Source organism: Cheilinus undulatus, linkage group 10, assembly GCF_018320785.1.
Source record: "Cheilinus undulatus linkage group 10, ASM1832078v1, whole genome shotgun sequence".
Lineage (NCBI taxonomy): Eukaryota > Metazoa > Chordata > Actinopteri > Labriformes > Labridae > Cheilinus > Cheilinus undulatus.
The window spans coordinates 28,958,371-28,970,873 of record NC_054874.1 but is presented as its reverse complement, the minus strand read 5'-3'; the positions used below and the strand labels follow the sequence as shown (position 1 = coordinate 28,970,873).

At 39.2% G+C, this 12,503-nt stretch overlaps 1 protein-coding gene across 3 annotated transcripts in view; it reads left to right on the top strand.

Annotated features, from left to right (window-relative positions):
• Window positions 1–11,606, top strand: part of LOC121516273 (protein diaphanous homolog 1-like) — a 156,367-nt gene extending 144,761 nt beyond the window's left edge. For 2 of the 3 annotated variants that reach the window (XM_041797476.1, XM_041797474.1), the window contains one exon: window positions 9,383–11,606. In XM_041797476.1, coding sequence (XP_041653410.1) covers window positions 9,383–9,567 — 185 coding nt within the window. In that variant the 3' untranslated portion in view covers window positions 9,568–11,606. The other variant, XM_041797477.1, reaches the window with a different exon arrangement.
• Window positions 11,607–12,503: the final 897 nt, after the last annotated feature.

Here is a 12,503-nt window from a genome sequence, read left to right as displayed (position 1 = left end):
AAGGAAGGTGTGACAACTGCATAGTAACCGAATAGATGGAATCTGTAGGAGTATGTAAATGTCAGTAAAAAGTTTGGTATGGTTTTATTAGATTAAATGCATCACATGGCTTTTTCACATAGTTCCAAACAAATCCATGTCTGTTGCATTTACTAATGGAAAATAATGTATATTTAAGATATTAAGATGGCTGTGTTTGTTTCAAAAAAAATTGAGATTTTTTATTTTAACAAAATAATTCAAAAGTTACCAAAAGTTCTCACAAATCAAGAAACATCTCAGCTATTGCCTAATGTTCACAAATGCACTAATAACAATGTCACATAAGAACACAAGTACCATGCTAGATTTGGGTTGTGCTGCTATCAAACTGGTCCCAAACTTTCCATGTTTGAAGTCCTGCACTGCAAGAAAAGAAGAAGCCACTCCACATTTTCTTTAAATATGCAATTCTGCATGCATGGAAGCCTTTCTATTCTAGCGTTTGTTGAATTTCAACACAAGTGCAACTCCCTTTACTTAATGAGATTAAGAAGTTGCTGCATGGCCTCAAACTAAAGTTGTCAAACAAAGCTAAGCTATTTGGGTTTTTTTTTCACCCAAAGTAGCATAATAATGCATAATGTTACTCAACAGCAATAGCTGCTGGAGAGCATGCCAAAATCACCAAATGCTGATTTCTGAACTCTTCGAGAACGCTGGTATTCTGCTCTTTAAAAATGAATACATATTCATTTTCTTTGCATTATTCTGTTCTGAAAAAAAATACTGTGCCTCTGTGATCTTAACTAGTTGTCATTTTCAGCAAGTAACCTAAATGGGAATACTTAATTGAGAAAAAATGTTGTAAACAATAAACCAAAGGTTTTCAAGTTAAACAGGCACAACCTATTAACTGTAGAGCCAGAGAAAAGCAGATGGTCTCTTTTCTTTCAGAGCTGTAGATAACATGTCAATCAGCGCAAGAGTGTACACATCTTGAAATGTCAAAGTTTTTAAAGGCCAAGTGAAGTGTGATAAAATATCACTCACAGGAAAACGAAGAAAAAAACAAAGAGTGGCCCCATAGGCTACTCTAGGTTGAGACGTTTTCGCTTTTCTCCTGATCCACCTTGGTATAAGTTTTATCCACATCATGCTCTGCTGTTCATTGTTATGACAGCGTTCACCTGTACAGCCAGCTGTTTTCATGGAGCTGCTCACATCTACCACCTCATTTTGTCTTTTTGCTTTGATTGGCCCATCATGAATATGACTGACTAAATGTTTGTCCAATCACCTTATGAGAACTTTTGGAAGAGTCCTGCCTTTCCCAAATGCTTTGTGTGGGAGCTTTACAAGATACATGTAAAATATGTATGCAATGGGAATATGAAACAGTCTATCTGGCGCGCCAGATTATATGTAGTCAGAAAAAGTTGCGTTATCGCATTAGTCCGACTCAAACTGGATTTTTCAAATGATGCAGATTTGTTAGTCTAAAATTGTACCAAATCTAATCAAAAGTCAGACTTACTCACCTAGATAATGTAGTTGGAGATTGATTTACTCTTGCATGTATACACCGTTATTGGAACTTAATTTGACAAGGTGTTCTGCTTTGGCCAAGAAGTTGAAAGCCATAAATGCTGAGCAGAAGTTGTGTTACCACTCGCCTTTGGATACCGCCATAATATAGGAAGATCAAGTGTGCATCATATTTGTAACAAACTGAAAGGTTAAGTATGTACAAAAATGTGTAAAGCTATCAGGTTGTTTACGTTTTTGCCATTTGACATAAAACTTGTTAGCTAGGTCAGATGAAATGAGGTTTAATGTAACTAGCTGAAGGGGGGGCATATCTAGGGATGGAGACTGAAACTTCTGAGTTTTTCAAAACCTGAAAATCAGTTACGTAGGAGTTTATCAACGCTGCTATTACGTCTTGCAAGTCCTGTGGTATAACATGATTTATGAATTCACTGGTGCACAGCATGGAAATTCTTACAACTCCAAGCACATCAGCACTGTGCATCAAACTAGTTAACCAATATGCAGTCCCTTTGTCTGCTGGCTTTAAAAAACAAACTCTGTCATTTCCTGTTGCTTTGAGTTGCCTGAAGAGTGATAACATTTGGGTTAGCTTCAGCAGGAAAATCATCCTCCTCATCTACTCAGATTAGCCATGAAGTCCCCGCCCAAACTTTTTAAATATGTCCCGTTAGTTAAAAAACATTAGTTCAACAGTGGAATCTTGGTTAAAACCAGCAGAATAAAAATTAATTAGCCAACTTAAGAAGCTCACGTAGGTTGCATTATGATTTGTTAAAGGTCAGCAAAGTAAACTTAGCATAAGGCAAATGAAACCAACATGTCATCATGTCTGTTTGAATGTAACATGCAGTTTTTGGTGAGAAACTTGAATAGCTATACCTGTGTGTTTTCTTGTCTTTCCACCAAACAGTGGAAAAATATCGATAGTGGAATTGATAGGGCTGTGATCCTAAAGAAGTATTAAAAAGGCAATGACTATCAATAAAATGATCAGTGATCACTTTCCCCAGGCATATCATCACATGGCATAGAGATGAGTGATCACTGTACGTGTTAACACACTCCCAGCACTCACTCTCTACCAAGCATTCATGAATTTGTAAAAGAAAAGGGAATATTTCTAAAATGTGCTCTTGTAAATCGGCCTCTCTCATTGAACTGGAGCTGTGATCCCTCTCAGACATGTAAAGGGTCTTCATTACATGAAGTGTGTCACTCCTCTTACCCTCCTCCCCTTACAGCTGTGGTCACTGCTGATGTCACCAACAAGTTGTTAAAGGAGTACTGAGGGCCTATTGAGTGTGTCGTCGCGCTCATTGTGTCACAGCGGTGTGCCTGAATAGAGAGCCACGAGGCTGTGGAGGCTGTATGCCCCCTGACCTCTGACCTGCACCTCAGCTCACTGTGGTTGTGTAGAATGAGCAGACTGCATTTTGTGTCCTCAGCTGTCTGCCCTCCGTCTGTCTACACCCCCCGCAAAATACAGACAAAACACACTCACCAGATGCTTGCATACTAATACAAAGACACACATGCTTGCATACCAATACATACAAACAATCCAGAGCCTGGCATACTTTTTCAGCCAGTATCTCATCTGGCTTTTTGCTTTAAATTTTAGGTTTAGGTTTAGGTAGTCTTTGATGTAAAAACAGACTGCATGGCTCGCTTACATTAGGCTTATTTGTGTGTATGTATTTAAGGCAATTAAAGGCCACTCGTGTGTAGAGGAATGACGTCCCTAAACACTCTCTATAGACCCATCTGCTGGGTCATGACCCTTTTTCTAGAGCAACCAATCACAGTGGCAACTAGTTACAAAGGACCAATCACAACAGAGACATGGAGCTAAAGGGGGTAGCAACAATAGAGGCACACGCTGGCACTGCAGACGGTCTGCTTCTACAAAAGAAGAAAAAGACCACAACAAAGATTTGTGCTGTCACAGATGTTCACACACAAACACAGGAGAGATCATTTTAACCAATAGGAGAGCGCTCATCAATCAAGCCATTAGGACAGCAGAGGCACTGGCACATGTATGCATAATACCAGAACATACAACGGAGCAGTAAGCTCCACATCACCACCAGTTGATATTCTGGGACATTAAATGCCAGCACATCAATACTATCCCATAGTCACCAGCCACTGTTGGTGCTAGATGACGTCACTTTTTCCCACAGTCTCCCAGTGAAGAGCAGCAGTGTGTTATACAGGGTGGCCTGAGGAGGGCGGTATATGTCCCTGCTAAGATGGGGACTCTGATGTAGGTCTAGTTTATAGCTGTAATTTCACCATCATGCTAGTTGTGGCACAGTTACGTGCTGTAATGAGACCAAAGTTATGCTGCAGCTGCTGGACTTTAAGTGAACCAGGAGCAGAAAAAATGGCTGCTTCCTTCAACCACAAGTATCCCAGCCTGCATAGTATGTTTATTAAAATGAGCTCTTAACAAAGCATCTGAGGTAGCTCACTCTACCATCTCATTTCATGCACCTTATGTCAACTTTCATGGATTTTATCCTCAGATTTTTACATAGTTTACCCTTCATTTAGACAGCACATTCACACTGTACAACAATGTGTTTTTTCCCTCATCAGTCAGTCATTATTGAGTCTCCTGCAGAGTAATTTGTTGCAGCTGATCTTTTCACTTCTCTCTTTGTTCCTCTCACCGCCCCTCACTGTGCAAACATGCTCATTCAGGCTCTCTCCCACCAGTAAACAGATCTAAAAACAGCCTTTGTTTTGAGTCCCGACGTCTCGTTTCCTACTCCTGCATATGGCAGGCTTCATGCCAAGTACATGGATCATTTGGATAAATTCTCAGCAAGTTCTCTGACACGACACACATGCTAAGAGTTTTCAATCATGCTTTTGGTGCCACGTCTTAAAGGGCTAATTCAGTGTTTTTTCTTCTAATGTTTCACAAGTTTAGATGGTTAGATGAGGTGGATTTAAACAGGATAAAAGACTGATCAGCGTAAAAGCAGAGGAGGTCAGCAGCCTATAGACTCAAATCTCAAGTGTAGATCAGGTTACAAAAAAGACAATTAAGAGATGAGTTCAGGTTAAAACAACATGTAATAAGAGGAATTGTTCAAAATGACAGGTTAACTCAATATTGTTTATATTTTTACATATATTATTATAGAATAATAACATGGTCCTATTTGTCAGAACAAGGGAGTTTTTCCTCTCACATCTGAAAGCAATGACCTTTCATTTCTAATAGGGATGTGCTGAAACCCCATTTTTCCAGACCACCTACATTAATTTTCTTCACCCCTTTTCTTGACAATTTATTGGTACATATTTTTCATTCTCTTCAACTTTTGTCATCCTCATTTATGATAAAATTTCAACATACTGCAGACATGGCTCCAGCTTTGATGCCATACTCACATAAAGAGAGGCAAAACTCCTGCTTTAAAGTAATACAGAGTACAGTGTCTGCAATGTTTTATGAGTCCTTAATACCAGCACCTATACCAGATATTGGTATCAGTTACTGTGCATCACTAATTTATGAGTGTAATTTCACTTCATTTTTAGTGGAGGACTTAGACATACCCCAAGGTAATCTCTTGGTGATTGTTTCAAAAATTAGTTTTCCTGTCTTCAATCAATTAATCATTTACTTGTTTTATAAATGTTAACCACATGTCATGTACATAGCTGTTATAGAACTGTAGTTTTTTGCCTGTCTAAGGTTGATTCCCTGTTCGTTTGCTTCCTGTTTTGACATAATGTTGATTCAGTATAGGTATGAGCAATTGGCAGCCTCTTTCTGGTGTTTTATTTTGAAATTGACTGGATGCCTCATGCTTTCTTGTCTCTGACTTCCTGTTTGGGTCAGTTGGCTCTGTTCATCTTAATGCATTCTGGCAGTGGCTCTGTCAACAACAGACAAGGTTCGGGTCCCGAGCAGGGCAGAGGGGAGTGATGCTTTGTGCACACACCTGAGACTGATGGCAGTGCATGCTACAGAAACAGGAGCAGTGACTAGAAAGACACAATGTATTGTAGAGTAAGAGGCATGGACGCAACATTGCGCGGACAGACCCTGTGAAAATAGCGGGTGACTAGGGATGGCGGTTGAAACGCGGCTATGAATTTTTCAGAACCCGTGAATCAATATTGTCCTTGTCTTATTGATGCTGCCCCTAAGTCTCACGGGTTCTGTGATGTAATAAGATTTAATTTCATCACTGGTGCAAAACCATACATCAGTTCTTACAGGGAGGAGCATACGCTCCAAGCATATCAGAGTTGTGTTCCAAATTAGACCAAAATGTGGTACCTTTAACTGTTGTCTTTAAAAACAAAACAAACAAACAAACACAAAAAAAAAACATTGAAATCCATGATGGAATCTGCAAAATAAAAGTTCAGTATCATGGTGGTTTTCAACTGGTCAAGCCTCAGCTCTCAACATCAACTCTCCAATGAGATACTGTGACCCAAATTCTGATGTTTCTTGACCAATTAGATTTATTTTATGAAAACTAGTACAGTTTATACCTCAGACAGTAAAAAAACATATGACAAAATAAAGAAACTGGGAAAACAAGCATGTTTTGAAAGAGTTTTGTAGACATGATGGTGCTTTTTTCCCCTTCCAGGTACACAATCTGCACAACCCACTCAAAAGGGGCTTTCCAACCTACTTTTAGGTTGCAACACACCAGTTGAGAATGACTGCCAGACTGTTATGATGTGTTCAAGGTCATTTCAGTAAAAATGACAACTAAGCAATATCAAACAGATATAAATGATGAAATAATGACCCTTTTAACCGAAGTTCTAAAAAATTGAAGAGTACCACAGGTGGGTCCATAAGGAGCATCTATAAGGGTATCATCATTGAAAAATTGACAATTTCCATCCCTGTAGGGCAGGGGTCAGGAACCTTTTTGGTGGAAAGAGCCCCCCCACCCCACAAAATCTTTGAAGAGCAACAAAACAAATTTGAGCCTTCCATTGAAGGTGATGCAGTTAGCCTAAGTCTTTATCTATCGACATAACTGATTTGAGCAAGGTATTTGGCCATCCACTGATAAATTTAATCACACTGATAACTTTCAACTTAGTAGTTATTTTGTTCTTACTTTGCATTTTAATCATAATTTTCATTTTGATGCATATATGGATTTAGAACTACAATAGAAACAACTGTGTACATATTTTTTATTTTTATCTTTAAGTGCTATTTTCAGCCAGGGATTATTTATTTTTATAATCATCATCATTACTTCTTTATTCATTAAAACACACTCCTTACACCTTCTGTCTGACAGAGTTAATGCAGGATATTGTAGTAGCCTACTGTTAACCTATGGATGAGACCTTCTCCACTTCATCTCTCTCTCTGATGTCTGATGTCCGCCTGTCTACATGACATACAGGTGTGCAGTAGGAAAGATGCGTTTGGCCATGATCAATAAACAATAGCATCCATGATCACTGGGTCACAGACTGCATTAAACAGTACAGTCAGAAGGACAAACCAGAGCAATCACGAATCACGATAATCACTCCAGATATCCATGAGAGTAGAATCAGCTGTTTACAGCATTTCTCCCTCTCCATGAGTGACACATGTCAGCACCATGGACAGTGCCACATTTACGCAAGTGACCTTTTCAGCTCAAACATCAACAATCTGATCTTTTATTTTTTTGTTGTTAGCATTTTTTCACTCACCATACAAAGAGGCATCCTGCTGACTCTGACTGTGAAGGGTTAGATTTTCTTTTTCCTTTATTGATAGAGGAGGAAAGTGGCCAGAATCGGAAACAGGGATGAAAGAAAGAGTGGGAGAGAGATGTGGTAAAAGGGCCACAGGCTGGACCTGAACCCGGGCCGCCTAGATACATGGGGTGCAACCTAACCACAAAATCATCAACACCCCACAGTGTTTGACTCTTAAAAAAAGAAAACAAAAGATTGTTTATTTTTCATTTCCTGGAAAGTAGTGATTTTGGAGATAAGAGGTTTGCGCCTGACAGCAATGATATGTTATATATCTGAAACTATCATGATGTGGTCGTGGTGTACAGGGTGTAGTTCCTGGTGAAGTAGCTAGAACTGAATATTCTAATGTTCAGAGGACCTCTGCAAAGTTTGCTCTCATTACTTTAATCTGCAGGTTTCTGTCTTAACTCATCATTTTCTCCTGCTGCCTCCAATGAAACGTCTCTCTGATCCTGACTTTTATCCCCCTCACTCTTCCTCCTCCGTCTTCTCTTGAGAGAGAGAGGAGGAGGAGGAGGAGACGAGAGGAGAAGAGTTGACAGTTTCTGAGGAGCTTTTCTCTGCGGGTTGGGTTTTTTAGGACACAGTACAAATACACACAGAATAACAGCCACACTGACACACACTCGTTCTCACTGTGTTGGGGTCATTTGCATAATTTCTAATTAGTAAGTTTGTGAGTAAGGCAGGGTTTGGAAAGAGACAAAAATAGATGTGGAGAAAAAGAGAGAATGTTCCCACGTATCAGTGCTTGTATGAGATGATTTGTTTTCTTCTGTAAGAGAGCAGAGTGATACTTTGACACCTCAGCCGTCTGTGCTTATCAGACAAGCTGAGGCTCACTAATGAAGAAGACAACTTTGTGACATGTCTCTAAATCTTCCTCTTTCTCCCCAGACTCAATTGTGTCTTTGTCACAGCTAGTTCTGGAGACCTGCTCGGTAACTTGTGATTTTTGTGTGTCTGTTTGTTGCATAAGAACCATGTGTCAACTCTTGGTTTGTTGTTTTTGTTTCCATGGTTCATTTGCATGTTTGTGTTTGTGATGATATTTTTCTCATCAGTATCACAGTGACACATGACAAGAATGTTTACAGTAACAATGTGTCCTGTTCTGATGTTAACACTCCATGTTTTGCATGAGGAGTTGAGATTTATGAACATACACTGAGCATATAATAACAGCAAACACACAAACACAATCTCCCACTGACCTATATATTTTAAAATGGCCGCCGCTACACAGCTGTCTTCCCACACAGGAGAGTGAAGAGTGGTAAAGGATGAAGGGAGGGGGTGAGAGAAAATGCTGCTGCTGGTGTGTGGGAGGATAAAGATGAAAAAAAAACAGAGAAAGCAGGTAGAAGAATAAAAAAATCATCATCCTCAGGGCACAATCTGTCACACTTACACTGTTTCTCTCTCTCATCTTCTCTGCATCCGCTTTTTTTCTCTGTGATCTATTTTACTACTCACATTCGTCATTCCTTACATTCTCTTATTAGGTCTCTCCCTCTATGTTGGTCTCATTGTCATTCATCCTGTCTCTTTAATCTTCCCACAGCGTGAATCATCTTACTCTTGATGGCGTCCTACCCTCTGTCTTACCCCTTCCTCCCCTCCTTCCTTCGTTTCTATTCATTCTCCATCCTCCTCCTTCTTTTAAATGTCTCTTCCCTTCCCTTTTCATATCTGTTACATCAGGATCACATGGAGTCATATATGACACTGATCCATATTCATGTACAGCCACACCATGAAGTCAAGGGAGGGTGTGTCATGGGGATGAATGTATGTTTGTGTTTTATCATGTAAAAACACAAGTTATGGTGTCCTTAAAGGTACATACTCGCGACCGTGTGGTTGTCACTGAGCTGACTTATCGCCTGTTTCCATTTGTAGTGATGGCTGCTAGTGTGGTTGTCTGGCAAACTGACAAATATTAATCATTGTTTTGTACATGTATCAGATATGTGGCTTCATAGCATGCACTGACATATCTGTGTGGACTTGTTGTGAAATAAACATAATATCTAATCAATTATTCCGTCGCATTCATTTTACTAACTCTGTGCCTCTCTCTTTTCAGCCAATCACAGACGAGCCGGTCATGCAGTGACCAACATCCTGGCCAAAGAGCTGATGCAGGAAGATGCGCCTTCTTCCAACAAAGTGCCCATTAAGAAGAAGAAGGAGGAAGGGGAGGAGCTTAAACTAGAAGGGGCAGATTCATTAGAAGAGCTACTGGAGGCTGCTCCCACTCGGGCTAATTAAGAAACCCAATTTAGGAGGAACTTTTTTTTTTTTTTTTTTTTAGATATCTCAACTCAGATGTGTTCTGTAGCCATTCCAGCTGCCAATATCAGTCTTTCCTGCAGAAAGAATGTTTCCTTGACACTCGTAGTCTAGCAGTGATGGTGTCTTCTGGGATGACAGGATGAAGGCAGAGTTCTCATTTCAGCCTTTACCTGCTCGTCATTCATCAGTCTTGCAATGTTTGCCAACTTCAAAAAGATTTGATCGTTTTGTTTCCACTATGTGCACATATCTGTTTCTCTATTGTCTGTTCTCTTTGTAAATGCACTTCACTTTTGTCGCCTGTCATTCATAAAGGGCATCTTCAGTGATTCCAAAGACTTACTCAGGAGGGATCCACACCTGTTTGCAGTCATTTCCCTCATGTGGACTTGTGGTGTCTAAAATTCGGCACATCCTGCAGGTGCTTCAGAATTTTCTCCGGATGTTCCAGCCAAGCCTACTTTATGCTTTTTTTTTTTTTTTTTTTTTCTTTTTTTTTTTTTTTTTTTTTACATCTTAACCATGTTGCTTTGTAATTTCCTGATATACTGTATGCGTCTCTGTATTATCAAAAAAGTGCCAACTGTAAGAAGTCGAGTCATGTCATTTCACACACAGGTTTGTCCACTCATGGTTGCACTGGGGTGGTGTGTGGGTCAGTCTTCACCTGGTGTTTTTATTTGTTTTTAAATTGAGAAGGGATTGTTTTCACTGGTGTGCATACTTTTGTTTGATATCATAAAAACAGGGACATTTTACATAAACCTGTCTAAGCTATGTTACCACATGTGCCCAAGTTATATGAAGATGGCCTGCAAACACATGAACATCCTCTTAAACAAGAGGGCGTAAGATAGAGGGAGGAGAATCTTCCACAGTTGAACACATCAATTAAACCAAAAAGAAAACAGCTTCTTAAAGGGTGTTTCCACACAAAACCTCTCTGGAGCAGTTTACATGCCTGTGTTTATGTGCATGAGAATATCTGAGTGTGTGAAGTAAGCCGTCTATATTTAGTTTTGTGTGCGCTTGACTTCCTGCATGTATGTGTTTGTGCATAAAAGTCTGCGTGTTGTGTGTTGCCATCTGTAATTACTGTACCGTAACAACCATGCTGTCATAAATGCTAGGTTTCATAAACGGCTCTGTGGTCTTTCTGCTGAGGATAAAGCGCACTGGAAAACTGCCCAAAAACTGCTGAGACAAGTACTTATGTGTTCAATTGTGTGTGTTTTTGTGTGTTTCGTTCACCCACTTTTCCTCCCACTGAGCTGCAGCAGTAGTTGCTGAATGTCTGGCCTTGCTCCTATTTGTATTCAGAAGCCATCAGCAGACATGTTGCCATGATGTTGTGGTGTAATGTCTGACAGGAATCGTGCGAGATGATGTCAGCTGCTCCATGCAATAATTATCCCTATGCAAACATGAAACTGTAGCCAGCCTTAAGATGTCAAACTCATCCAGCTTTGGGATCATTCTAGGTTATTTTGTCTTGATGCTCGTAATCATGATTATCAAAATATAACTCAAATTTTCACATTTCAAGAATCACCCACTTTTCTCAGTTCTCTATAAAATGTGTCTTCAGACATGGAGGAACTGTTCCTAAAACATAAATAATAGTAATGAGGTTCCTAAAGTACAGCAGGTGTCTAAATCCTTTGTTGGAGCTCCATCTGAATCCAGTTGTACTGTCTACTATAAGTAGACAGACACCTGCTGTGTGATATCTGCTTTGCTCTTCAGGTGATTACATGAACCAGATGCTTAAACATGGCTGTTATTCAACTTTAATAAGAGAAATATTTAAGAATGAAAAAGGATATAAGAATATCACTGGAATATTTGTCTTTGTTCTCATTTGAGTCATTCCTTTTTCATAATTTTTGAAGAGATTGCTTTCTGTTTGAATTTTTACAGCTGATAATTTTAATGTATTTGAAAGGAGACAAGACTTTTTTTCAGAGATTGCTCTATATATTCTTAAAATGCACATAGTCATTGTGTTTGCCATACAGAACTATTAAAAATGTCTTAAGTAATTTAACATTGTCTAGCTCATTCTTCCTCATCTGAAAGGATTTGCATCACGCTGAAGTGTGAATGTCATTGCTGGTGTGTTTAGTGGGTTTGTGTGATTCTGGACCCAGTTGTATTCTTGTATCTCTGCCAAAGTGAATTCCTGCTGGAGAACATTTCTCCATACTTCTCTTCCCCGCTCCCTTCACTTCTCTCTGTGTCTCATGTAAACACGCTCTGCAGTAAAATACCAGATAGTTTCTGCACTCTGTGAAACCATAACTTTATTGCCAAAAGACGGCAGAAGAATGAATAAACAGCAGAGTTAGGCTTTTTAACAGATACATTCCAGGACTTTTCCATGGCTCCTGGGTTTCTAGAGATAGTTTCCAACATTAGACATCAAACTTTGTCTGCGTGTTAAGGAGAAAGAACTAATGCTATTTGTCATTTTTGTTCCTGCTTCTGAATCAAACCTTATCTCCCTGCATATAAACTACTACCATCACAACAAAACTAAAACCACAAAAGGACAAAAACAAACAAACAAACAAAAAAAAAAATACCCATGGCTTCATTAAACTTTTAATTCACAGTCTGGAGCTTGTTTAAAAAGTTCTGACAGTATTTTTATGACAATAATCTTGTTAATCAACACCAGAGCATTTCTTGTAAATTTAGGCCTTGAGTGAACCTTTAGCTCAGATACTTAAAGCACATCTGTTTTCCATCTGAAAATAAATGTACCTCAATCTGTTTTTTATATTTACTCACTAAAGCAAAGATAAGGCGTGGTTTGTAATTGTCTTCGTATTGATCAGCCTGATCTGTGACTTAGGTCTCAGAATTGTTCTAAAGTGAGAGAGAATACGTCCACATAGATAAATCTCATA